Below are 24,425 nucleotides of genomic sequence, written 5' to 3'. Positions count from 1 at the left end.
CTTAAAGTGTAACAAGCGATGTTTCGTAATACGAAAATATGCAGCGTACCTGTTGCTGCACATCAAAGATCTTTCCAAAACCTTTTTTTTCTGAATTTGGTTTACTTAAGGGCAGGAAATTCTACACCGGTGTATCAATCATAACCATTCAAGGGATTGATAAGTTATTCTGTTTTGAGGAAAAGTATACTGTCACTTAACATGGAAAACGAGTATTTTCACCCGGGAGAAAATGTATTTTTAACTGGGAAATCTGGGAGATATATTTCTCCTTGTCCACGTATACACCCCGTAGTCAGAAATTCTGTGTTTTACCATCCGGCACTTACAGTACCAGTCTTGCTTTGTCTCGCTCCACGAAGGACATTGCTGCACAGACATGGCACTTCAAGTTCAGCACTGCATTTGTAATATCACTCAATGTCACGGTAACATCCCCATCTCCTACTCTTGCATCTGTGTCACAAGCCACCAAATTTTCACCTCACAGGGTGAAATCACCTGCTACACAACCTGCAGGCCAGAAAGCACAGAAGAAATATTCCTGTGAAGACTTTTTACGTCCCTCCAGCCTACAAACACCTGAATCATCATCTGCCAACTGCAAAGGCTCCTAGAATTCAAGCAAAGACAAACGGTCTTCTTCTGTGCAGACTCGAAAATCCTCTTAAGTGTTGTTGCCATGTGACGCCCTCACGCAGCCAACCTCTGTTTCTCCGGTGCACACCAGCAACTGTTTCTCTACCCTGAACTCTGCAGACTGACAGAGGGAAAATGCCAACGCCTTTGTAGACCTCATGGAGCAGGATCCTCCAGCCTCCTTGACCAGTAATGGAGGGTCTTCAAAAGCTGACACTCAGCAGCTGCCGAGGTAACACCTCTTCATTTTTTCCCTCTTCCCCTTTCCACATAATAACTCTCCTCCAGTGGAACATTTGCAGCCTCAGATCCCCAAAGAGGAATTACAGCTGCTCTTGGAATTGCAGCGTCCACTTGTTCTCTGCCTCCAGGATACAAAATTGTGTCCTCACAACTGCTTGAACCTTTTGCATTTCTTTCTGGTCCGTTTTGACCTCCTCTCCCCAATGACAGCATTCCATCTCATGGGGCAGTCATGGTGCTCATCCAGGATGATGTTCATAATCAGAACTGTCTCCCTGGTCACCTGACTGCAGACTGTTGGAGTCAAAATTTTCCTTCCTCACGTCATCTTTTCCCTTTGTACTGTTTACATCCCTCCATCATTCAGTGTCATCAGGACAGACTTCCTCTAGCTTATTGGGCAACTCACCCAACTCTTTTTTGCTGCTCGGTGACTTTAATGCACACCATCCCCTTAAGGGCTCTTTCAAAACTTATCCGAGAGGTTCCCTCTTGGCTGGCCTTCAACTCAACCTCATCTGCCTTAACAGTGGAGCACCTGTCTTCCTTTCAGACTCCATGCACACCTATTCCCGAACAGTTCCACTCCCTCTTCTGCCTTGTGGGCCAACCTCCGACGGCTCTCTGGACCCGAGGTTCATTCCCTAATTTCCAGCCTGACTGTAGCAGATGATGTCATAGTGGACCCTATTTCTATGTCCACCTGCTATCACCCTGCCTTCCTCCATTGGAAATGAGTGGAGGAGGCTCTGGGCGATAGCCTTCTCTTTTCAGAATCGTGAGTGCTACAATGCCACTTTTACTATGAGGGAAGTAGATCGTGCTCTCACTTCACCCTGATCCTCTGCCCCAGAACCATTTGATGTTCACATTCGGATGTTGCAGCACCTTTCTCTTGTGGGCAAGCACTTTCTCCTTCATACATATGCCCCATTTCTCTCACCAGCTTTGTTTGCAAGGTGATGGAACAAATGATACATGCCCAGGTGGTATAGTAACTCTAGTCTCGCAGATTACTAACCACTGCACAATGTGGGTTTTGAGCGCATCATTGTGCAATTAGCCATCTCAGTGCTTTGTCAACCCATGTCCTGAATGGTTTTCTATGGAAATACCGGACTCTGACTGTATTTTTTGATTTGGAGAAAGCGTACAACACCTGCTGAAAGACTGGTATCCTCTGTACTCCATACACTTGGGGCTTACGAGGCTGCCTGCCTCATTTCCTTCAGGAATTTTTAAGAGAGAAGAGTTTTCAAGGTATGTGTGAGTTCTTCCTTGTTGGACAACTTTATCCAGGAAAATGGTGTGCCTCAAGGTTCCATCCCGAGTGTCATTTTCTTTGCTATTGCCACGAACCCTATTATGGCCTGTCTCCTGCCGGGCATATCTGGCTCCCTATTTGTTGATGATTTTGCCACTCATTGCAGTTCTCCATGGACTTGCCTCCTTGAACGGCATCTTTAGCGTTGTCTCAATCATCTTTACTCGTGGAGCGTCGACAGTGGCTTTTGCTTTTCCATTGACAAAACTATTTGTATGTTTTTTTGGCAGCGTAATGGATTTCTTCCACCGTCTTGACATCTTGAGCCTGTTGTTCCTCTATTCACTGAAAGTAAGAAATTCCTAGGGCTCATGCTCGATAGGAAACTTTTTGGTCCTCCGTGTTTCGTACCTGGCTGTCCACTGTATCCGGTCCCTCTATGTCCTACATGTCCTCAGTAATACTTCCTGGGGAGCAGATCAGATTACCCTCCTCCATTTGTACCAATCTCTTGTCTGTTCGAAACTAGACTATGAGTGTTTCGTTTATGCATCTGTACATCCCTCCATCTTACACTGTCGCAGTACGATCCACCATCATGGCCCCTTTTACAGTAGCCCAGCCTGTCTGCAGAAGCTGCTGAACTGCAGCTGCCATACCGGCATGATGTTCTCCTCAGCAGATACGCCTGCCATTCATATGCCATGCCTGGCCACCCATCCTATGCCTCCTTCTTCAAAGACTTTTTTGACTGCTGGTATGGGGCTTGTTCCTCTTCTCTGTTGCTTCCTGGAGTTCGCTTTCGATTATTGCTCCGGCTATGCTACCTGTCACTCTCCCGATGGGTGTGACCCCTTCACTACCTTGGTTATGTATGGCGGCCCATGTTCACCTTGGATTTAATTCACTTCTTAAGGACAGCACTCCAGGCTCGCTCTAGTGCTGTAACTTTATCAACATTCACACGAAACTTCATGATAGTACCTTTGTGTACACCGATGGCTCTAGGACTGAACATGGTGTCAGGTGAGCCTTCGTTATTGGCCCCAACGATATTCAGTATTAGCTTCTGTAGGACTGACCATGGTGTCAGGTGTGCCTTCGTTATTGGCACCAATGATTTTCGGTATCGGCTTCTGGAACACTGCTCAGTATTTACAGCAGAGCTCTTCGCCCTGTATCAGGCCATACAGTACATCCGGTGACACAGGCTCTCCAATTGTGTCAATTGCTCAAACTCTCTCGGTGCTCTTCAGAGCCTGTGTTTGCTCTACACCATCCTTCCCTTAGTGCAACGGGTCCAGGGAAGCTTTCACTTGCTCACTCTTGATGAACCCACTGTGTTGTTTATGTGGGTCCTTGGTCACAGCAATCTGACAGGAAACTAGGTTGCTACCAAGATTGCAGTCCTCAAATCTCAGCCTGCTAACTTCTCCATTCCCTCTGATGATCTCTGTGTTGCTGTCTGTCGGCATGTGGTGTCACTGTGGAATCACCATTGGTCTTCCCTCCATGGGAACAACCTCTGGGGAATTAAACCTCTCTCAGCAGCATGGCCGACCCCCTTTCAGCCCTCTTGTTGTGAGGAGATCATTTTAGCTAGGTTGTGTGTTGGACGCAGTCTTTTTAGCGATCGCCATTTGTTAAGTCATAATCCAACACCACTTTCTGCTCATTGTCCTCAACCTATGACAATCCCTACTTCCTGATAAAATGTCCTTTTTTTAGCCACATACAGACTGTAAGTTTTACGTTTGCCATCTGAGTTATTGGCGCTGGCCGGGGTGGCCGTGCGGTTCTAGGCACTTCAGTCTGGAACCGTGTGACCGCTATGGTCGCAGTTTCGAATCCTGCCTCGGGCATGGATGTGTGTGATGTCCTTAGGTTAATTAGGTTTAAGTAGTTCTAAGTTCTAGGGGACTGATGACCTCAGATGTTAAGTCCCATAGTGCTCAGAGCCATTTGAAGCCATTTTTGAGTTATTGGCTGTTTTAGTGAACATCGTGCAGGCTATCAACCACATTTTACTTTTTATCTGTCATAGCAATACAGTGAAGGACATTTACTCTTCAATCCAGAACCTCTGTTGTCCCTATGGTGTATTTTATGAGCCTTTCTTCAAGTCCATGTTTTTAGCTGTCTTTCCTTCTGTCAGTTGGGCTTAACATGTAGTCACTTTTAACTCCTTTTTTGTCTTTCTATTCTACAGTTCTGACATGGGCGCTTTATGACCTTAGTAGTTTTTGCACCTTAAAACAAAACAAATAACACAAAATCAGTAATAGTGAAGGTGACTTAGATTTGTTGAGAGGGTTCTGGGAAAGAGAGATGGATCTGTAAAGACAAATTCTAGATTATGCTCGTGCTTTTCAGAACTACCAAATAGACTTGTCAATACATCTCAACACATCCTGCTGTCAACTTGTGCAAAAGTATAATGAAGATTATATGATGCTGGCTTTCATAGTATATATCTGCATCATTGGTGCATTAGTTTTATGGGCATTGGGGTACGGTCCAAGCCATGATCCTACACCTAGCGTTTTATCCTCTACTGAAAAAGACATCATCAGAGGATGTAAAATTGTAGTTAGTTGAAACTGCGAAATTGTTTATTGATAAGTATATACAGTTAAATTGTGACAACATCCAACTACCGCCAAAGATAACTGAGTTTTGCCAAAAAGTGTTATGGTACCTGTACAACACAGTTAGTGCTAGTGTTTCCTTTATTTAACACCAAGACAAGCAATTTGTGTAATTTCAGTCCTCCTCATCTTCTATTAAAAGATTCTTTTTTTATTTTAAAGTTCTATGGCCCCACTGCTGCACATCTTAGCAAATTACTGATGGAACTTAATAAAAATTTATCATTGGAGGGGAAAAGTGGTGGTTCTATGGTGCCACTGCACAATTTACTGCTGCTGATGTATCCATGTTGCTATAACTATAGTGTTTTTGAAGTCGGGGTTTGATGCTTCCTTTAGTAGTTTGTGTGTACACTTGACTGCATTTCCAAGCCAATTTGTATGCACCTACTATGGTAAACAGTGGTTGTGGGGCCCTTTACAGTATTCAGTTATTCACACTATTTTTCTTTCTGGATATATAGACAAGCACACATGTGCACTGGGAGCAGGAGACAACTAAATTCAGTTTTCCAATATTACAGTTTTATCAGGGTTGAATCGTTACTGTGCTAGGATATTTCCATACCATATGCTTATAGACAATATAAATTCAGAAACAACGTAAAGTAGGATGATTGAAATTGAATATTTGTGGACCTTAGTGCTAAATAAAGCAACCATTGCCAACTCTTCTGCTTTATAAGCTCCTAGCATGTTTAGACACACATCCACAGTTTTTGGCAATGGTCTGATGATATCACAAGCCCCTTAGCATGCGTTTGCACAACTCCACAATTTTTGGCAATGGTCTGACGACACCACAATTCAAAATGTTTATTGACTATGCCTTGAGGCGTCTCCTGGTATATGGAATGAAACATTAGGCACAGAAATATACCCCAGACCACATACTACTATTGCTCATAAAACCAATATCACAAAGGACATAATGGAGATGCTCAGGGACATAAATGAGAACTTTGTTAGAAAGAAGTATTTCTAAGGAAACCCAGGTGAAAAAATCAGAGAATCAGCATATGCATAAAACTATGCGATAATTCTGTTGTCTGCATTGTACACGCATTGTATATTGTGTGTAGAGACTGAAAAATAAGATATGAGGGATTAGAGTGCCTATTGTGTCATATCATCATCATAATAATCATCGTATTTGTCATCATCAGGAGCAGTTTCCAGTGACTGGTCAGATCTATTTTGCTCATAAGCCTCTCCATTTTCCTGTATCCTTCCACCAATGCTTTGAAGCCACCCTGTTAGAGTTCGTTCTTTTCCCTAATTACTCTCTTCTATTCATTTTATTGATTGGTCTCCCTCTTTAGCACCTGTCTTTGAGCCTCAATTGTACATCACCCTTGATGTTCTCTGACATTTAATTCTCGTTACGTTACCATTGAAGCCTTGCTGATTTTATCTGCACCTATACAATCCCCTTGTTCTTCTTTCCTTACTCTATCCATTGTTGGTATTCTGAGTCTGTCTCTGTGAAATTTTATTTTGCCTGCCATATCTTGCTTGAAACTGTTGTCTTCACTGTCAAGGTTTCAGAAGCAAAGATCAGGACAGAGACATTGTAGGATTGATATATTATTCCCTTTGTCTTCCATAGAACATCTTTATTTCTCACCAAGCTCCTTACACCTCTCAAAAATGCTACTGCTTTCATTCCTCTCTTATTGAATTCATCTTCATCTCTTTCCGTTCATTTCCTCTGTGCTTCCTATTTGAAGATGTCAAGATATGTTAAGAGTTCCCCTACCACCATGCTAGGTATATGAACAGTCATTTTTCTCTTGCGAATGGAATAGGACAGAGTTTCTCATGTTAGTAAAAATATTTGTATCTGATATCGGAACTGGGTCATTTGCAACCTGGAGCAACATCCACTTTTTACGTGGTCTAACCTGTAGACTGATAAACAGACATTCTTGAATAAAATAAATGCTTCTTTCAGTGCAAAAATTAGTTGACTTTACTTCTTGGTCGAGCCCCTAAAGGGTGTTCAATAAGTAATACAACCTTTGAAACTTCCTGGCAAATTAAAACTGTGTGCCGGACCAAGACTCGAACTCGGGACCTTTGCCTTTCGCGGGCAAGTGCTCTACCATGTCTCCGCAATATCCTTTCTTTCAGGAGTACCTAGTTCTGCAAGGTCCGCAGGAGAGCTTCTGCAAAGTTTGGAAGGTAGGAGATGAGGTACTGGCAGAAGTAAAGCTGTGAGAACGGGGCGTGAGTTGTGCTTGGGTAGCTCAGTTGGTAGAGCACTTGCCCACGAAAGGCAAAGGTCCCGAGTTCGAGTCTTGGTCCGGCACACAGTTTTAATCTGCCAGGAAGTTTCATATCAACGCACAGTCCGCTGCAGAGCGAAAATCTCATTCTGAATGCAACACTTTTTTCCTGAAAGCAGGTTGGTTTTATACCTGATTCCAATACACCATATTATTCCCCACTCTATAAAGGGTAGCACAATACACTTGCATTGATGGTTGTACCATGAGAGTGGACATCAAACAGAATAACCCCTTCAAAGTCCCAGAAGACCGTCGCCATGACTTTACGAACTGAAGGTGTTGTTTTGAACTTTTTATTTGAAGGATAAGTGGTGTGGCACCATTTCATAAATTGTTGTTTAGTTTCCATTTCAAAGTGATGAACCCATGTTTAATCACCTCTGTTGATGTTCGACAAAAAATTGTCACAAACAGCCTCATAACACTCTGGCAATTCTTCACCAATGGTGCTTCATTCCTCTTTTTGATCTTCTGCGGGTGGTGAGGAACCCAGCAGGCACACGCCTTTGAGTACCCCAGCTGGCGGATGATTGTGTCAGCGCGACCAGCAAAGATGTTGACTTGAGGGAGATCAGACAGTTTTTGCAACTTTGTTGCGATAATGACAGACGCCTTGCCGAACAACTCTCTGTGCTTTTGTTCACTATCAAGTCTCTGTAGAAATTCTACAAGCGGCTGTGAACATCTGCAATTCTCTAGTTTTCCGGCAAAAGAAACTCGATTAAAGCTGTCTGCTTGGAACACACCTTCGTTACAGGTGCCATTTTGAAGGCCATGTACAGTGCCACCACTTATCAGAACTTCTTGAAAGTGTAGGGGCTGAAACAGGAATATTCCATGATGTCCCATAGCAAATTCCACATTTTTTAAACTAAAATTATCTGAGAAAAAAATGTGTTGCATTACTTACTGAATGCCCCTCATACTTTCTTATAAAATTTATAGTTTTTTATTGTTATTAGTCCATCTGAATATAATTAAAATTAATTTGATCTATAAACATACTGTTATTTCATTTGGTGTGGATAACTGGTCTGTTTTAGGAAAGGGCTATGGCCTGACTATTACACCATTACCTGCAGGCCATATGATTGGTGGTGCTATATGGAAGATTGTAAAAGTAGGTGAGGAAGATATGGTGTATGCTGTAGATTTTAATCACAAAAAAGAACGTCACCTTAATGGCTGTGAGTTGGAGCGTCTCCAGCGACCATCCCTTCTCATCACAGATGCATTTAATGCTACGTATCAACAGGCAAGGCGACGTACACGCGATGAAAAACTAATGAGTACGTATTGCATTATCAGATATTAGTTACAAATTATAATCATAGTATGTTAATATGTGTCATCTGTAGCTAACCAGTTAACTCCATTTTGCCAGTGATTTTATTTATTTATATTCATTCATTCACAGTTCAGAAATTCTAGTAATAATATTTGAATACAACATTTCAGAGATCAACACAACATTCTACAAGTAAACTGCAACTCTTAATTTGCCACTCATACGACTCGTGCACTGTGAATTCTAGTTAGGGTAGCAAAAGATTGATTTTTCCAGGTATTTGATTTGGACAGTATCTTTATTTATAACTAGATTCCTTCAGATTTGTAGAAACCATATGAGATGAAATGTGATCTAGCAACCATTGAATTTTGACAACCTTTTGAGTGGAAAATGATAAAGTTGCATCTAAAGATTCATTGTTAAGTATATCTGCACAGAATGAAATCATTCTTAAAATATGATTTGTTTTGTGGTTTGATTTCTGCCTTCTAACTTCAAAACATTTCATCTACTAAGTTCTTTTTTAGGTGTGATAGTAGCAAGTTTACTATTTTTTTTTGGTTCTCCTTGCATGTACTCAAATGTTTTGGTGTTTCTTTCTATTTTTGTTAGGTTCTAGATCATGAAACATAGAACAATATGCAGATGATCAGTAATTTTCTGGTGTATGACATCAAACATATTCCATAAGTCACAATATTCTATTTTTAGTGCCAGGTAGTGCTTCAGGTTTTGCATGTATGATGCCACGCTCTTAAAATTGGATATGTAGTCACTTTGTTGTCTTTCAGTCTTTACTCTGAACAAGCAATAAACGAAGCCAATGTGACATTTGGAGAAGAAGTAAAAACTTAAGAACTTTTTAAGTTTGAAGACTGGAATAGTGTAAACCACCAAAAGCTGATGTAATATATGTTGAAATAAAATGTCTTCTAGCTAGGGCCTCCCGTTGGGTAGACCGGTTGCCTGATGTTTGTGTTGATGCCATTTGGGTGACTTGCGTGTCGATGAGGATGAGATGATAATGATGAAGACAACACAACACCCAGTCCCTGAGCAGAGAAAATCTCCGACCCAGCCAAGAATCGAACCTGAGCCCCTTAGTGTAGCATTCCATCGCCCTGACCACTCACCTATCGAGGCTATTCATAGACAATCAGTTTTGATCAAGTGAGAATCTTCAGGTCACAGATGAGCACTACATTAGATGGAAGGAAGGTTCAATGGCATCAAGACATGATTGTTATAAACTGCAGCATGTGTTGCTTATACATTTTTTCATCTCTCACTAAGTGCACCAATTGCTGGCCCATTGCAATGTTCAGCATACGTTATGACCAAATAATATCATAGTTTCTGATAAGATTTTGGCCAGAGGGTTCAGAGAACACTGCAGTGGACCTTCAACCAGTGGACTTAATGAAATTGTATAAGGTAATGGATATTTGCATATGTGATAGGTGCTTCAGGTGATAATATTTATGTATTTGACACCAAGGAACTTTCCTTTTACGTGATGTAATATTCACCTGTGACTTGAAGATAGTCTTCTGACCAAAACTAGTTTTCATGAATAAATACTCATCACAACATTGTTTAGTGGTTTCTGTGATGTTATTCTTCAGATGCGTTGCAGCACAGGAAATATTTTAAAATTTGCTGATACATTGTAGCTCTGGAGACGCTAAGGACTTGAAGTAGTTGAATAAAGGGACGAGTTAAATCAAATTATGTGATGCTCAGGAAATTAGATTAGGAAATACACTAAAAATAGGAGACGAGTTTTGCCATTTTAGCAGCAAAATACGAGGGTTATTCCAAAAGTAAGGTCCGGTTATAAAAAAAAAATCAAAACTAAAATGTTTTTTCAAAACAATTGTTTTATTTACATTCCTTACATCTTTATCTATTTTTCTACATAACTTCCATACTTATTTAAACATTTGTCACATCGTTCAACAAGCTTTTGAATGCCCATGTTATAGAAATCGGCCGCCTGTGACGATAACCAGTCCTTAACTGCTTCCTTCACTTCATCATCTGTGTCGAAGCGCTTTCCGCCGAGAAACTCCTTTAAGTAACGGAACAGGTGGAAATCACTTGGCGCCAGGTCCGGACTGTAAGGAGGATGGTCCATCTGTTCCCATCCAAATTTCTTGATCAGAGCTTGCGTTTCATTTGCAGTGTGGGGTCTGGCATTGTCATGCAACAACAAGATTCCAGACGACAAAAGACCACGTCGCTTATTCTGGATTGCACGTCGAAGTTTAGTCAGGGTAGCGCAGTAGGCGGCTTTATTAATCGTTGTTCCTCTCTCCATAAAGTCGACTAACAATACTCCACGTCTATCCCAGAACACAGTCGCCATAACCTTACGTGTTGAGATTGTCTGCTTTGCCTTGACCTTGACTGGCGATGACGTGTGACGCCATTGCATTGACTGACGTTTAGACTCTGGAGTGATGTGAGAAACCCATGTCTCATCCCCTGTGACAACATTGTCTAAAAGACTGTCACCTTCCTTATGATATCGCTCCAAAAAATCAAGAGCAAAAGCCATTCTTTTCATTCGTTGGGGCTCAGTAAGCAGCCTGGGAACCCAACGGGCACACAATTTGTGAAACTTCAAATGTTCGGATCTTCACGAATTTTTTTGTCAACTGCATTGACCAAATCGTCTGAAATCACTGATGGTCGGCCACACCGTGGTTCATCATGCACATTATCCCGTCCTTCATTAAAAGCTCGCACCCACTTGCGCACTTTACTGTCGCTCATTATGTTAGGACCGTACACTTCAGTAATCTGCCGATGGATTTCCGCCGCTGAATTGTTTCTTGCAGACAAAAACCGTATCACTGCCCTTACTTCACAATCGGCGGGCTGATCAATCGTCTTAAACATTGTAAAGTGTCACTGTGAACTACACTCAGCAACAGTAACAAAGCGAATGGCGGCGTTTGACGCGCAAGGCTTGCCGGGAGTCGGCGCGCATGCGTGTTTTGTCATTGGCGCCAAATTTCAATAGTTACGGCGAATCGGACCTTACTTTTGGAATAACCCTCGTAACTGTCATTGGCAGCATTAGAGAAGATATAAAGTGTAGAATGGCAATAGCAAAAAAGGCATTTCTGAAAAATAGAAATATTTTAACATCAGATATAAATTTAATTATTGAGAAGTTCTTTTTGTGGAAGTGTATGCCTGGAATGTTGCTTTGTATGGAAGTGAAAAATTGATGACAAACAGTAAAGACAAGAAGAGAGAAGCAGCTTGTGAAATATGTTGCTGCAGAAGAATGCTGAAAATTAGATGGGTACATCAGATAATTACTTAAGATGTTCTTATTTTATGGCCAATATTGGACCACTTTATTGACATAGTATGAATTAGGTTATTCTGTTGTTTGTTGGCCAATACTTTTTAAGTTTTTCAGATCGTGCCCTTCTCTCATCCAAAATCAGCTTTCCCGTTCTCCATTTGTTAATTTTTGTTTGTAGTGTGATATGTTTGTGCTGAAGTACCTTGAGTGCATCTGTCTTGCCTTTCAAATCCTCCTTCATAATTCATCATATCCTCATTGATCTCTGCAATCCATCTAATGCCGCTTGTACTATTCCATAACTTCTCAATTATTCACCTGCTTATTCTATTTTGCGTTGTACTTATCAGATGTCCTAGGAAAGAGATCCGTTTCTTTTTCATTGTGCGTGTCACTGGTTCTATTTCTTTATAAACTTTTTTCTTTGAAGTTATTCTCCAAACCCCATTTTCGTGGTATTTTTTACTCATACATGTTCTGACTAGCCTTGGTATTTTGAGTAATCTGTCTATTGCTACAGCGTTGGTTGTTTTAAGTATAGTTTCACTAACATCTGTTATTTGTGGCTGTGTTACTGTTTTGTAATGTTTCAGTTTTGTTGCTGTTGAGAGGCATTTTTGTTATACATGTTCTTTGGAAAATGATGTGTCTTAATCAGTTTGTTTCTTCTACTCTCCCATGATGTTTTTTCATTGAGGTTGCGTGCTATTATTTTCCCCAAGTATTTAAACATTTCAACAATTTTTGTGTCATACTGTCCAGTTCTAATTTTGTTTGCCAATGGCAGTTCCATTAGCATTATTTCTGTTTTTTCAAAAGATATTTTAAGGCCAATACTCTGGGCTATTTCCTGCAATGATTGTATTTGTTGTTTGTTTTCTTGAATGTTGTTGGCGAGGAGAGAGAGGACATCAGCAAGTCCTGAACAGTTCAACTTTGTCATCTTTTTGTGTTCCAACCTTAATGCTCTTTGAATTTCCCTTGTACCATTCCCTCATTATGTATTCAAACGTATAATTAAAAAGGATGGGTGACAGGCCGCCTCCCTGCCTTAAACCAGTTTTTACCAAGAATGATTCAGAAAGTTCCCCTCTCAACTTAATTTTCTAATTTGTATGTGTTAAAGTAAGTTCTATCAGTTTAATTAATTTTGGATGGTTTCCAGAATGTCTCAAAATTTTTACAGTGAGGGTCTATGTATAGAATCATATGCTTTCTTAAAATCTATAAGATTGAGAGAGGTTTGTTTTGTTTGCAGTAATAAGCTGTGATTAATTTCAGAGTAATTATTTGTTTGGCACAGCTTCTTCAAGGTCTGAAGCCTCCTTGGTATTCCCCCAGTTCGTTATCCAGTTGTTCTTTGAACCTATTGTGTTAAATCTTGGAACAAAATCTTGTAGGTACAGTCCAAGAGCAAGATTCCTCTGTAGTTGTCTGGATGTGTTTTGTGTCCTTTCTTATAAAGTGGGTTAATTATAACTCTGACCCATTCTTGTGGGAATTTTTCTGTTGCTCAAATTTTTTTGTAAAATAATATCTAAACACGTCTGAGTTGTTTTACTAGCATGCTTCCACATTTCCGCAAACACTTGATTTTCTCAACATGCTTTGTAGTTTTGCATTTCTTTAAGTGCAATTTCTATGTCTTGTACTGTAGGTGGGTTTATATTTTCTGGTTTGGTTTTTACAAGGGGTGTTTGTGTCTATTGTTAAAAGCTTTTCAGGCTCATCACAGTTCTAGAGATTGTTGAATGTCTCTGCAATGATTTCTGCGTTTTCCTTGTTATTATTGTTATAACTTCAAGTTGAACAAATATATTTCAAGGAAGACGCAATACATGAAAGTCACAGATCAAGTAAACAGAGTAAGACATGTGTACACTAAGTTATAACTTCAAGTTGAACAAATATATTTCAAGGAAGATGCAATACATGAAAGTCACGGATCAAGTAAACAGAGTAAGACATGTCTACACTTTAACAGTCAAATCGTAACTGAGTCCGAATCTAGCGGCCGGCTGGCCGCTTAGGTGGCGCTGCTGCTGCATGGCTGGCAGACAGCGCTGCATGTAGAGGACATGCGTAGCTGCGCGGCGGCACTTTGAAAGAGCGGCGAGTCACAACACTTTTCCTCCCTTTGAATGGGCTACTCTTCCATCTTTATTTCTCAGTGTGGGAGGGTTGTAATTGTTTATCAAAGGCATTCAAATAATCTCTGGGGAATTGTTTTTGTAGTAGTTTTTTTTTCAGTAGATCTCAGTAGATCCTTTAGATATTCCCGCTTTGTTTTTCTGATACTTTGAGATAATTTTTTCTGATGTTTTTGATGTTAGTTGCATTTTCTTCTGTTTTGTGAGATTGAAATTTTGTCCAAACTTAATGCCTTTCATCTTGAATTTCATCACATTCCATAGGCGATCATGGATGTTTTTTTAACATTGATTTACTGGGCCGGTTCTTCTGCATTTTGTTTTAAAACGGGTATTAGTTCCTCAAGATTGTCTGTTGCTATTTTATTTTGCATGTTTTTCCAATATTTGTCATTTTTTATTGAATTATGTGGGTCATATTTTCTTTTATTTCCAATTGTTCTCTGTATCTTTTTTTCCTTAATAGGGTCATATTGATTTTGATTTTTTTTTTATGAAAGCATTTGTCCATGCAGATATTATTGGCAAATGTCAACGAGTCTTTGGCCAATTATGTTACTTTGTTTATGTGGAGCCCATTTTCCAGTTGTTTATCTCTACTTCTTTTCCTTTCCCAGCTGGACGTTAAAATACCCTGTTAAGACCCTTACACTGTTTTTATTGACTTGATTTATTGTCTGATCCAAACTCCCAGAATTTTCCTACTTCTACCATAGTTCTTGTTAGAATTTTTTTCTCGTTGATATGGGTATGGTCATTTATGATAGTATAGACCTTGTTTGTCGTTTTCAGAGTTAAAGTTGTGATTCGTGGAGATATAACTTCAAAATCAGTTATTGAACATATTGTTTTAAAATTTATTATAAATCCTGTTCCGGGTTGTGGGCACTATTTCATAACTCATCCTGGTTTTCCATTGGAAATTCCATAACCATGAAATACAAATGAATCTTTTGTTCTATTTCTCATTTCTTGGAATCCTGCTATTGTGATGTTTTGCCTGTCTAATTCATTTGTGAAGTTTTTGTGCTTTCCAGTTTTCAGTAAAGATTTTATGTTATGTGTTGCAATGTAGTTAACATATTTGTGTTTTATCATGGCATTATGTACTTGATGAGAGTTGGGTGATTTCAAATGCTCTGATACATTTGAGTCTTCTAGTTGGCTACTCACCGAATCTGATGTAGCCTTCTCCTTCCCTACTGGATTGGACCGTGGAAATTTTTCTCTAAAAGACCTTTCCATATTTGACTGTCAGAGGCTATCAATCTCAAGTGGAGCAAGCTCCATGTTACAACTATGATTGTTAGCCACAGAGTATATTAATCATCCACCACTAACAGACACTGGAACAATCATGCCCTTGGCACTAGTTTTGGTCCACTCCAGATATTTTATTTTCCCGGTACCCACTATATCTGGTGAGTATCCTCCCTATCTGTCACCTGGGGAGGTGCTCGGTAGGAGACTAGCAACTATCCTGAGTACTTTGGATGTACTGAATCAAATTGGTGAGAACGGGAAATTGTGGCACAACTTAACTAAAAGAAGGATACATCAATGAATAGTTAGTTTGGTTAGTGTGGGATAAAAATTGTAGAGTGAGACTCAACATTTGACTGAGTATGTAGGTTCAGTTGGAGAAAGGTAGCAGTAATTATGCAGAGTTGATGAGACTTGCACAGTATAGGTTAGCGTAGACAGCTGTATCAAACCAGCTTAGTGTTTGATCTGAAGCATTAGATTGTCATCCCACTCATAAGGATTTAGTGAGAAAAAAAATATCTTCTGTGTTGCTTGCTTTGTGCAGGATGATAGAAATGTGATAATCCTCTTCATTACATATAGTTGAAACATTTTTTTGTAAATGGTGTGTCTTTGTGGCAGTCAAGTGTATTTTTTCCTCCTCTCACTGATATGGTGAAAGTAATAAATTGCCTGGAAAGTTACAGATCAAGTTTTAAGAAGTTGTAGTTGAGTCAAGTTTACTGAAAGCTGTTGCATTACATATGATTAAGTCATTGCTTCTACTTATGTAGAAGATTTTGAAAACACAAAATTGAAAATCTGTGAATTTAATGTAACTGGAATGAGATTGTTGCAAGTAATTAACTGACTCTTGATTGAGACACAAATACAAGAAAAATGTGAATTTGTTTGCAATATTTTCTGCTCTGATTGCCCCCCCTCATGTGATCAATTGCCTTAGTTTCAGAAGTGGTACCATTTAATCTTTCATTGTTTCCTCTTAAAGTGTAATGTAATGACTCCATTGCTGTAGATACAGTTTTAAAAGGTTTGATATGACTAAAATTCTCTCTTTTTACTCATCCCTTTTAGTACTGTGATGAGAAGGTGAGAAAGTTCTAAGCTATGTACAACAATATGGAAGGTAAATAATATAGAACACAAGAGCATTGAAAAAATAATAAATTATATTTTTAACCTCTCCCCCTTTTTCTGTTAAGCAAAGGGACATTTTGTGATAGACACTGAAAATTTTTGCAAATTTTCTTCCACCTGTGCTAAGAGATTTACTGTAAATTACCGAAACTAACAATGTTGTGTTACAGCAAATATATTGCAGACATTAAGAAGTAATGGTAATGTCTTGATTGCTGTGGACACTGCTGGAAGAGTTCTGGAATTGGCACACATGTTGGATCAACTTTGGCGTAATAAAGACTCAGGTCTTATAGCTTATTCATTAGCATTGCTCAACAATGTCAGCTACAATGTTGTAGAGTTTGCAAAATCACAGGTAATATTTTTAACAATACTATCAACACTAACAACTATATATTAACATTTCATTCATGTTGTTATCAATGAAATGTGTGATTTTATTACATTACATATTACTTTTTTCTTTCTTAAAAAGAATAAAAATCCCTTAAAGATTGTGCAGCAGGATTACTTTTGGGCAAAACTGTCTATACATCTCTGATCAATATATTGTTTTAATTATGGCCAGAGTAAGAGAGAACTTCCGAGTTTCATTTAACTTTGTATTTATATAGTTCCAACATTTTGTTAGGGAAGGACCAGAAACTTAGATTTGATAATTCTTTGTTCAAGTTCCTGTCAAAGTTGCTTGTAATTTATGCTGGTGAATAGTTTCAAACTTAGCTGTTCATTTGCAAACCAGACCTACAGAATACTGATGTATTAAAAAACATTTAATGAAAATAACATTAACATAATATAATGTGCATCATTTGTAATAGTGCAGTCGGCTCTTTTTTTAAACATACCTGCACTAAAAGTGCTTATCAAAACAAAATTACACTGACATACTTGGGTAATGTTCACTTGACACACAGTCATACAGCAGATATGGAGTGATTTTATTACTTGCGTGATACAGTCAGCAGATGAAATTGCACTGAATGCCTGTACAACAAACAAGTTTACAGTTTAATGATAGTGTTGAAATTGTAGCAATTCTAGATTTACTTCTGGAGGAGGTTGAGCAGATACTACAACATGCAGAAAATATTAGATCACATTACTGAAACTTGAAAAAGATAGAGTACTGAGTGTGGAAATAATCCAGGTTGACAGAAATGCCAGTAGGTCAGTGTTATAGTTGCTGACAGTAAAACTTATCAGTGGTTCAATTGAAAATGATAGTCATAACTCAGTGTACTAATGACCAATAACTTTGATAGACAGTCTGACTTCTAATAAAACTCGCACTGCTGAATCTGAAATAGGAGGATGCTGTCATTGTTAGCAATAATTAATTGTCATTGTTAGCACTCTGGCATAAGCAAGCATCCAGCAGTGGTGGCGTATGGAATCTCTTGAGGATGTGTCTACTCCGATATCTCCCATTTGTTGCTGTGTCAGGTAGTGACTGTCCTCACTTGTGGTTTTGTCGTGAGTTATAAACTTTCTTCAGAAGATGCCACACTGATATATGGCAGATGATTTTAATATCACAACACATGAATATTGAATTGTAAGGTCTCTTAAAATTGTGTGGTCAGCTAATGGGCTTAATAATATGTTGCTGCAACTTGTAGAGCAGCAGATTCTCCTCAGAATCGTCAAGGAAAGAAATATATGGAAAACACTAACAAGAAGGGACAGATGGTAGGATATTTGTTTTGAGTACATAAATTGCAATTGCTATTCTGAGATGAAAAGGTTGACATAGGAGAAGAATTTTGGCAGGCCACATCAAACCAGTCAGACGACTAATGACCAAAAAATAAATAAATGAATTTGCGTAGTTCACAGTGTAGTATAATATTCTCAACAATCATATGGTGACAGATGATTTGAATTTTTGGTTTTCATAATAAAATTTGATATCCAGTTTCACTTTTCCATTAAGTTGTATACTTATCATATAGTAGTCTAACTGTGGGTAAATTTCATGAGTTATTATTTTATGGTTCATTTGTTGTACTCAAACTGTCAAAGATGATTTTATTCAGGAAACTATAGTGAGGGTATTCTATTTAAGCTTATTAAACATAAATCTACAATGTTTTATTTTCTTTGACCCAAAGCAGTTATTTTTTGGTGAGCCATTTAGGCCAGATTGAAATTGAAGTAACTATTGTTGATTTTCCAAGTGCTCAGTCCTACTATCCATCCTTGTAAATGATGTTGGCTGCAGGCTCATTATCTGTACTTATAATGCTTTTATCACTGCAATTGATAGCATATTTAAAGAAATATCTGCCTACCATGTTGTTGCCCCAAAGAAGAGAGGCCAGTGGTTTGGGGTTTTTGAAATAATAAAGAATATCATCTAAAGCTATTTGACACCACTTCATTGTCACTCCAAAAAATGCTGACCTCTGAATAAATAGATTTTCCCCCCCTAGATAACTCAAGTGCCACTGTTTCCTTCTGTTTGATGGCTCACAGTTGAGAGTGTCTAAAAATGTTCTGACACATTAAAACAAAAATTATATTAAATTTTCCAGAAGTTAATAGATATTTTCACCTTCTAATTAATCATGATACTTTGAAATAGTTCTTTGTCACCAGAATCATTTATTTTGAAGCCTCATTTTCACATGTAAACATTTCACAGAAAATAAATGTTATTTTCATTTTCCTATCATCTGCAAAACGTATGTTTGGGTTGAAAAGGCAAGAATAACATTTTGTGTTCTGCAGAACACAGAGTTGTAGAAACCAATTCATAATTAGCATTGAAGTCTTTTGCAAAGGAGTCCTTAAATAAAAGTTGTCATTTAACTTGTCACATCAGAATCGAATAAAATCCGAAGCTTTTGATGATAGCCCCATCATTGTCACCAGGAGTGAATTCTGATTGCTGTGAAACACAAGGTTCTCACTTTTGTGTGGAGAAGAGAACATCTGATTGACAAGCTCACATTATCTTGTTGGCATGGAAATACTGATTTTGAAGTGATTATATTTGTGTTATGCAGCATCACTTGCAATGCCACCACTCATATTTACAGATAAACTACGTAAAGTATTCATTTTTTATGTTTCTTTATCAAGCACACATTTCCATAAATTGCTAATTGTGTAACTGATGTTTTTTAAAGATGTCACACAGCCAATTTTGGCAGTTTCCATAATCAAGAGTCCCAGTAGTTTTAAGCATGAGCCACTATCTTCATCTATTCAAACATAATCTTGTGTTTTATTCATTACACTGTGCTCTGTCACCACTGATTTTTTTCTAAGTTTGTGTATATGAGGTGGCGTGGATATTCAGTGTAACAGTTAACAGTAGTCTGTGCAGACCTCCACAAGTAACTGCTACCACACTCACATGGAATATTATAAATCCCTGGGACAAGTTACAATTATATGTCACCTGGAATATCAAGTTTGCGGTTATTATGCCGATATGTATGTGTAAATCACTAATGTCCAACTTTCCCTCCAGTGATCATGGTTTTGTCAACTGAAACTTGTAGAAGAATACAGTTGTGTTGGCACAGCTGGTGGTTTACAATGCATTATTCAACTACTTGACAGATGTAGGGTTTTACTTCAAGAAAATTGTAAAATAGCATGGTCCATGAGAGCATACATGTACGACATTTTGCTAATTTCATTGCACTTACTACAGTAAAACCCCATTCTAACTAATTTTTCCTTAAATAAATATTTTCATTCAGTAAGGATTTAGCTCCCGTATGTTAATGAAGTCCGCAGCTTGCGGTCTCACGGTAGCGTTCTTGCTTCACGATCACGGGGTCCCGGGTTTGATTCCCAGCGGGGTCAGGGATTTTCATCTGCCTTGAGATGTCTAGGTGATGTTGTGTTGCATTGCCTTCATCATCGTCATTCATCCCCATTACAGTCGGAGGAAGGCAACAGCAAACCGCCTCCATTAGGACCTTGTCTAGTATGGCAGTGCGGATCTCCTGCATCATTCCCCTATGCTCTGTCAAGAGGCATGGGACTTCATCATCATGTTAATGAAATGACCCCCCAAAAAAACTGGGGATTTTTAGGGCTTATTTTTTCACTTTCTTCATTAGGCCATACTTAATCACAAATGCACATCACTTGAATGTAGATAATCCTGAAATATATATTAATGCCACACATTAATTCAGTAAGCATTTATTTTAAGATCACATTTAAAATAATCAACTGGTGTCTCAATTTAAAGGCAACATACAGAAGAAAGAAGAAATTGTTTACATTCAAATGTTATTTGATTCAACTAGTGACATAGATAAGCACGATTATTCAAAAAGGAACAACCCATAAACATTATCCTTTATTTCGTGAGAAAAGTAATTGAGATGTGTAGTTTGCTTTTTCCTGGTCAGCATAACATGCTGATAAGAGCTGTTGCTCTGGTTGGTCGATACTGGCGAGAACCAACTCATCTACACTGGGCGAGGAAAAATAGTTTAACAGCTGCAACAAACAATAGTGCATAAGAATCACCCTCCTCCATCTCCTCCTCCTTCTAATCATCATCATCATCATTATTATCATCATCCTCACAAACCTTTTTCCAGCTCTGCTTGATTCTTTACAAAAGCATCACACAATCACTTACAGCTACCTAATGTGCAGAAGTTTGAATGTCATTATAACAACAGTCTTGAAATCTCAAACTTGCTGCAATATGTGTAATAGCATGAAGGGTAATAATAATAATAATAATAATAATAATAATAATAATAATAATAATAACCATAATCATAATTTTCGTCGTCTTCTTCTTCTTCTTCTTTTCAAGCAGCTGATACTGACCCACTGCCAATAAGGTTCAACACAGCCTGCAACGAACATTTGCATAGGTTTCTAAATATTCATTCTCGTTATGCCCTTTCTGTAAAAAAATGAATCTGGCCTCTACACAAGAGCCATTCTATATTCAGTTTTCACAGGGTGAATTATGTCCAAGTCTCAAGGCTGCAGGAGACTTATCTGAAAAAGAAACAATAAAACATTCTTGTTAACTTTGGTTATGTGAGGCATCTGTTAGTAATGAGAATAATCTTTCTTTCCGCTGCACCCATCTCAGCTAATGATGCTGTAGGTACACAGTAAAGTTTTTATGTTTTTAAATGCAAATTAGTTTAAAATTTTCCACTAATTAATGGCAGCAACTTATCACTGCTGTCACATTTAACACACAGCAGGGCAGTCATTCTTTTTGTGCTTTCATTTGCCCCCATGACATTTTCCCCACTGAACTGAATTGCCCTATGTTTTTGAGAGAATTAAATTATGTTAGCTCCCAGTTTCATCACTCCACTTAAATTTTGGTAAGAGGGAGTGAGAAGTTATCCTGCCAGTCATTTGATGTGCTAAAATATACAGTCTCAAGCTTTGAGGCGATTTTTTGAATCTTCTTTCATAATAAATTTCCACCCTGGGAGTGTTTGTGCTTCACAAGTCATAAAGCCGTTTTATTAGTAAGATAATTGTCTCTAAATCCTTAAGGGGCCTGCACACCTTCAGTCTAGCTGCATAGCTTATCATGTGTGATGTCGTGAGTGATCGATAATCTAACAAATGCTGCATATTTCAGACAGGCTGTCTGCCTGTGCAAGAAACTTGTCTTTAGCAATGATGCACAGTGAAATTCCCTCCAGTAAATGTAGTTTTCCAAGTCTTGTCATTGCATGTCACCTGAACCTGTTGCTGTCATTACCTCCATGAAGAAAGAAAAGATGTGATTTTGCATTTATTGAAAGATTTGGGAATTACCCTAAACATTGTGATATACTCATGTTTCATATTCCAACTGTGTGAAAAAAAAGCTACTATCTATTATTTTCAATACAAAAACTGAAACTTTCTGGAACCTAGTGTGACTCGAGATGATGTAAAAAATGTAAAGAACTTTCAATCTGCTTTTCTGAAAGAACTAGAGAACCAATATATCTGCAACCACACAACAAAAAGTGCAGCTGTCCTTTGCTGTTCCTCATAATCACTTTATCAACATGAAATTTCCACGGAACAGGGGAATTGAGAGAAATGGCAGAAAATGGGATGTAAACTACACACCTTGAGTTCAGCTAATGGTACAGATTTTGATTTTAATGGATAACTGTGCAATTACACTGAAGATGTTTGGGCACCTCTAAATGATGAAACATAAATGTTATTCATTTTTAATGTAAAAGGCCATGAGCTTCAGCTTTCAGGAATGCCTGGTTTTGTTTCACTATACATCGCACGTACATTTGTTTTCTATGTCAATGAGTTTAATATTCCCGTTGTCTTCATCCTCAAGAGTAATTTTTAGGCTTCTGCTGAATCTTAAGCTTTCTTATTTTGATAGCTATAAATACACGAAACTTGCAAAGTGTAGAATTCAGTACTGTTTGCATGCTAAGACCTAATAGGAATGTTTTCTGTAATGCCAGATGACATGACATATATGTGAAAAATGGCTGTCATTTGAAATTATCAACCAAAGATTATGGCAAACATATTTGCAATAACAATTAATTTTAAATTATTGATGTTTTCTCTAGCAACAGTCTGAAGCAACATTTTCAAAAATGTTAAGAGTTGTCACATAAATAAGTTTCAGTTTGCAAGCTTTAATATTTGTTCCTTAAATGAGGATTTTCTTTTAAGCCATGTCCATTATAGCTAAATTTCAGTGACATTGAACTTCTGGCAATTTCACAGGAATTGACAGAAAAGCGTGAATTCCTTAAAATAGAATTCATTAATACAGGGTTTTACTTTAGTGCATACAAAGACTTGCGCCTTTCTTCAACATTTCCGTTATTCTCCATCCTTCATTTGTTGCTGTTTCGGTTTGATCACCGCTAATTTGTTTCTATTTTTGGCTTTTTTGGCAAAAATATTTTTACAAGTTTTCTGAGGTATCTTTAAAAATAGTAGTATTTATGACAATTTCAATAAAATATTTTCTTCATGGACTGGACCCTTTAGTTTGGATATTATTCCCATATCAAAGATACAGTAAGTTGTCTTGATTTCAAAAAATAAGTAAGTAGTATCATTTTTATATCATAATCTAGTTTGAATGAGCAGCTTGTAGTTTGTTTGCAAAGAATACGTCTCAGCAACTCGCTGATAAGTGTTACCTAGATATCACATGCATTGTAGCACTTGTGGTCAGTACATTGTACTAACCCAACCATTGAAACAAATAGACCAAACAATATTTTTCTCATTCTGTAACTGTGACATTAATTCAGTGTCATATTTTAATGATTTTGAGAAGATAGGGAATTGTTTATTTATGTCCATGTTTCACGTAATGATAAAGATTTTGAGCTATTTTACTTTGTAGATCTCCACTGTGGAGATTGCACTTTTTGTTTGATGTGTTGGTGTGTAAACTACTGCACAAAGATTGTGTTGCCGCACGGGGTAGCTGCACGATCTGAGGCGCCTTTTCACGGTACATGCGGCGCCCCCCCCCGTCGAAGGTTTAAGTCTTCCCTCGGGCGTGTCTGTGTGTGTGTGTGTGTGTGTGTGTGTGTGTGTGTGTGTGTGTGTGTTTTTTTGTCCTTAGCGTAAGTTAGTTTAAGTTGTATTAAGTAGTGTGTAAGCTTAGGGACCGATGACCTCAGCAGTTTGGTCCCATAAGATCTTACCACAAATTTCCAAAAAAATTCCAAAGATTGTGTTGAAATAACATTACTGCTCATTTCAGTGGTATTTTTTAAATTACTTGTAATCTTATGTTGTTGGCTTTCAGATTGAGTGGATGAGTGACAAATTAATGCGAACTTTTGAAGGAGCAAGGAATAATCCTTTTCAGTTTAAGCATCTACAGTTATGTCACAGCATAGCTGAACTCAGTCGAGTACCAAGTCCAAAGGTAAGGAAGTATCAGTTAACTTCGTATAACAAACTTCTCTGTTACCATATTTGACTGAGTAATTCTCATTGTGTAATTTATTAGGTATACAATTTTGTTAAACATTTGTTTGATTTTCTTGATCAAAACCTCATAAAAAATTTAAATGTACAGTAAAACCCCCTTTGTACTTTGTACTTAAAATGAGGGAAATGTTGAAACTCAGAATTGTTAGTGATGAGAAAGCATTGTATTGAGAGAATAGGACTTTTGGTGGGATTGACAAAAAGCAACATTAAAAGCAGGAAAACGT

At 38.2% G+C, this 24,425-nt stretch overlaps 1 protein-coding gene across 2 annotated transcripts in view; it reads left to right on the top strand.

Moving 5' to 3' along the window:
- The window catches only part of LOC126467465 (probable cleavage and polyadenylation specificity factor subunit 2), a 188,982-nt gene that overhangs the window by 46,297 nt on the left and 118,260 nt on the right, over window positions 1–24,425 (top strand). For both annotated transcript variants that reach the window (XM_050096465.1, XM_050096464.1), the window contains exons 5-7: window positions 8,129–8,374; window positions 16,422–16,609; window positions 24,011–24,133. In XM_050096465.1, coding sequence (XP_049952422.1) covers window positions 8,129–8,374; window positions 16,422–16,609; window positions 24,011–24,133 — 557 coding nt within the window. The remainder of the gene's footprint in view (window positions 1–8,128; window positions 8,375–16,421; window positions 16,610–24,010; window positions 24,134–24,425) is intronic.

Source organism: Schistocerca serialis, chromosome 1 (assembly GCF_023864345.2).
Source record: "Schistocerca serialis cubense isolate TAMUIC-IGC-003099 chromosome 1, iqSchSeri2.2, whole genome shotgun sequence".
NCBI classification, from domain to species: domain Eukaryota; kingdom Metazoa; phylum Arthropoda; class Insecta; order Orthoptera; family Acrididae; genus Schistocerca; species Schistocerca serialis.
This window is presented reverse-complemented; position numbering and strand designations above follow the sequence as displayed.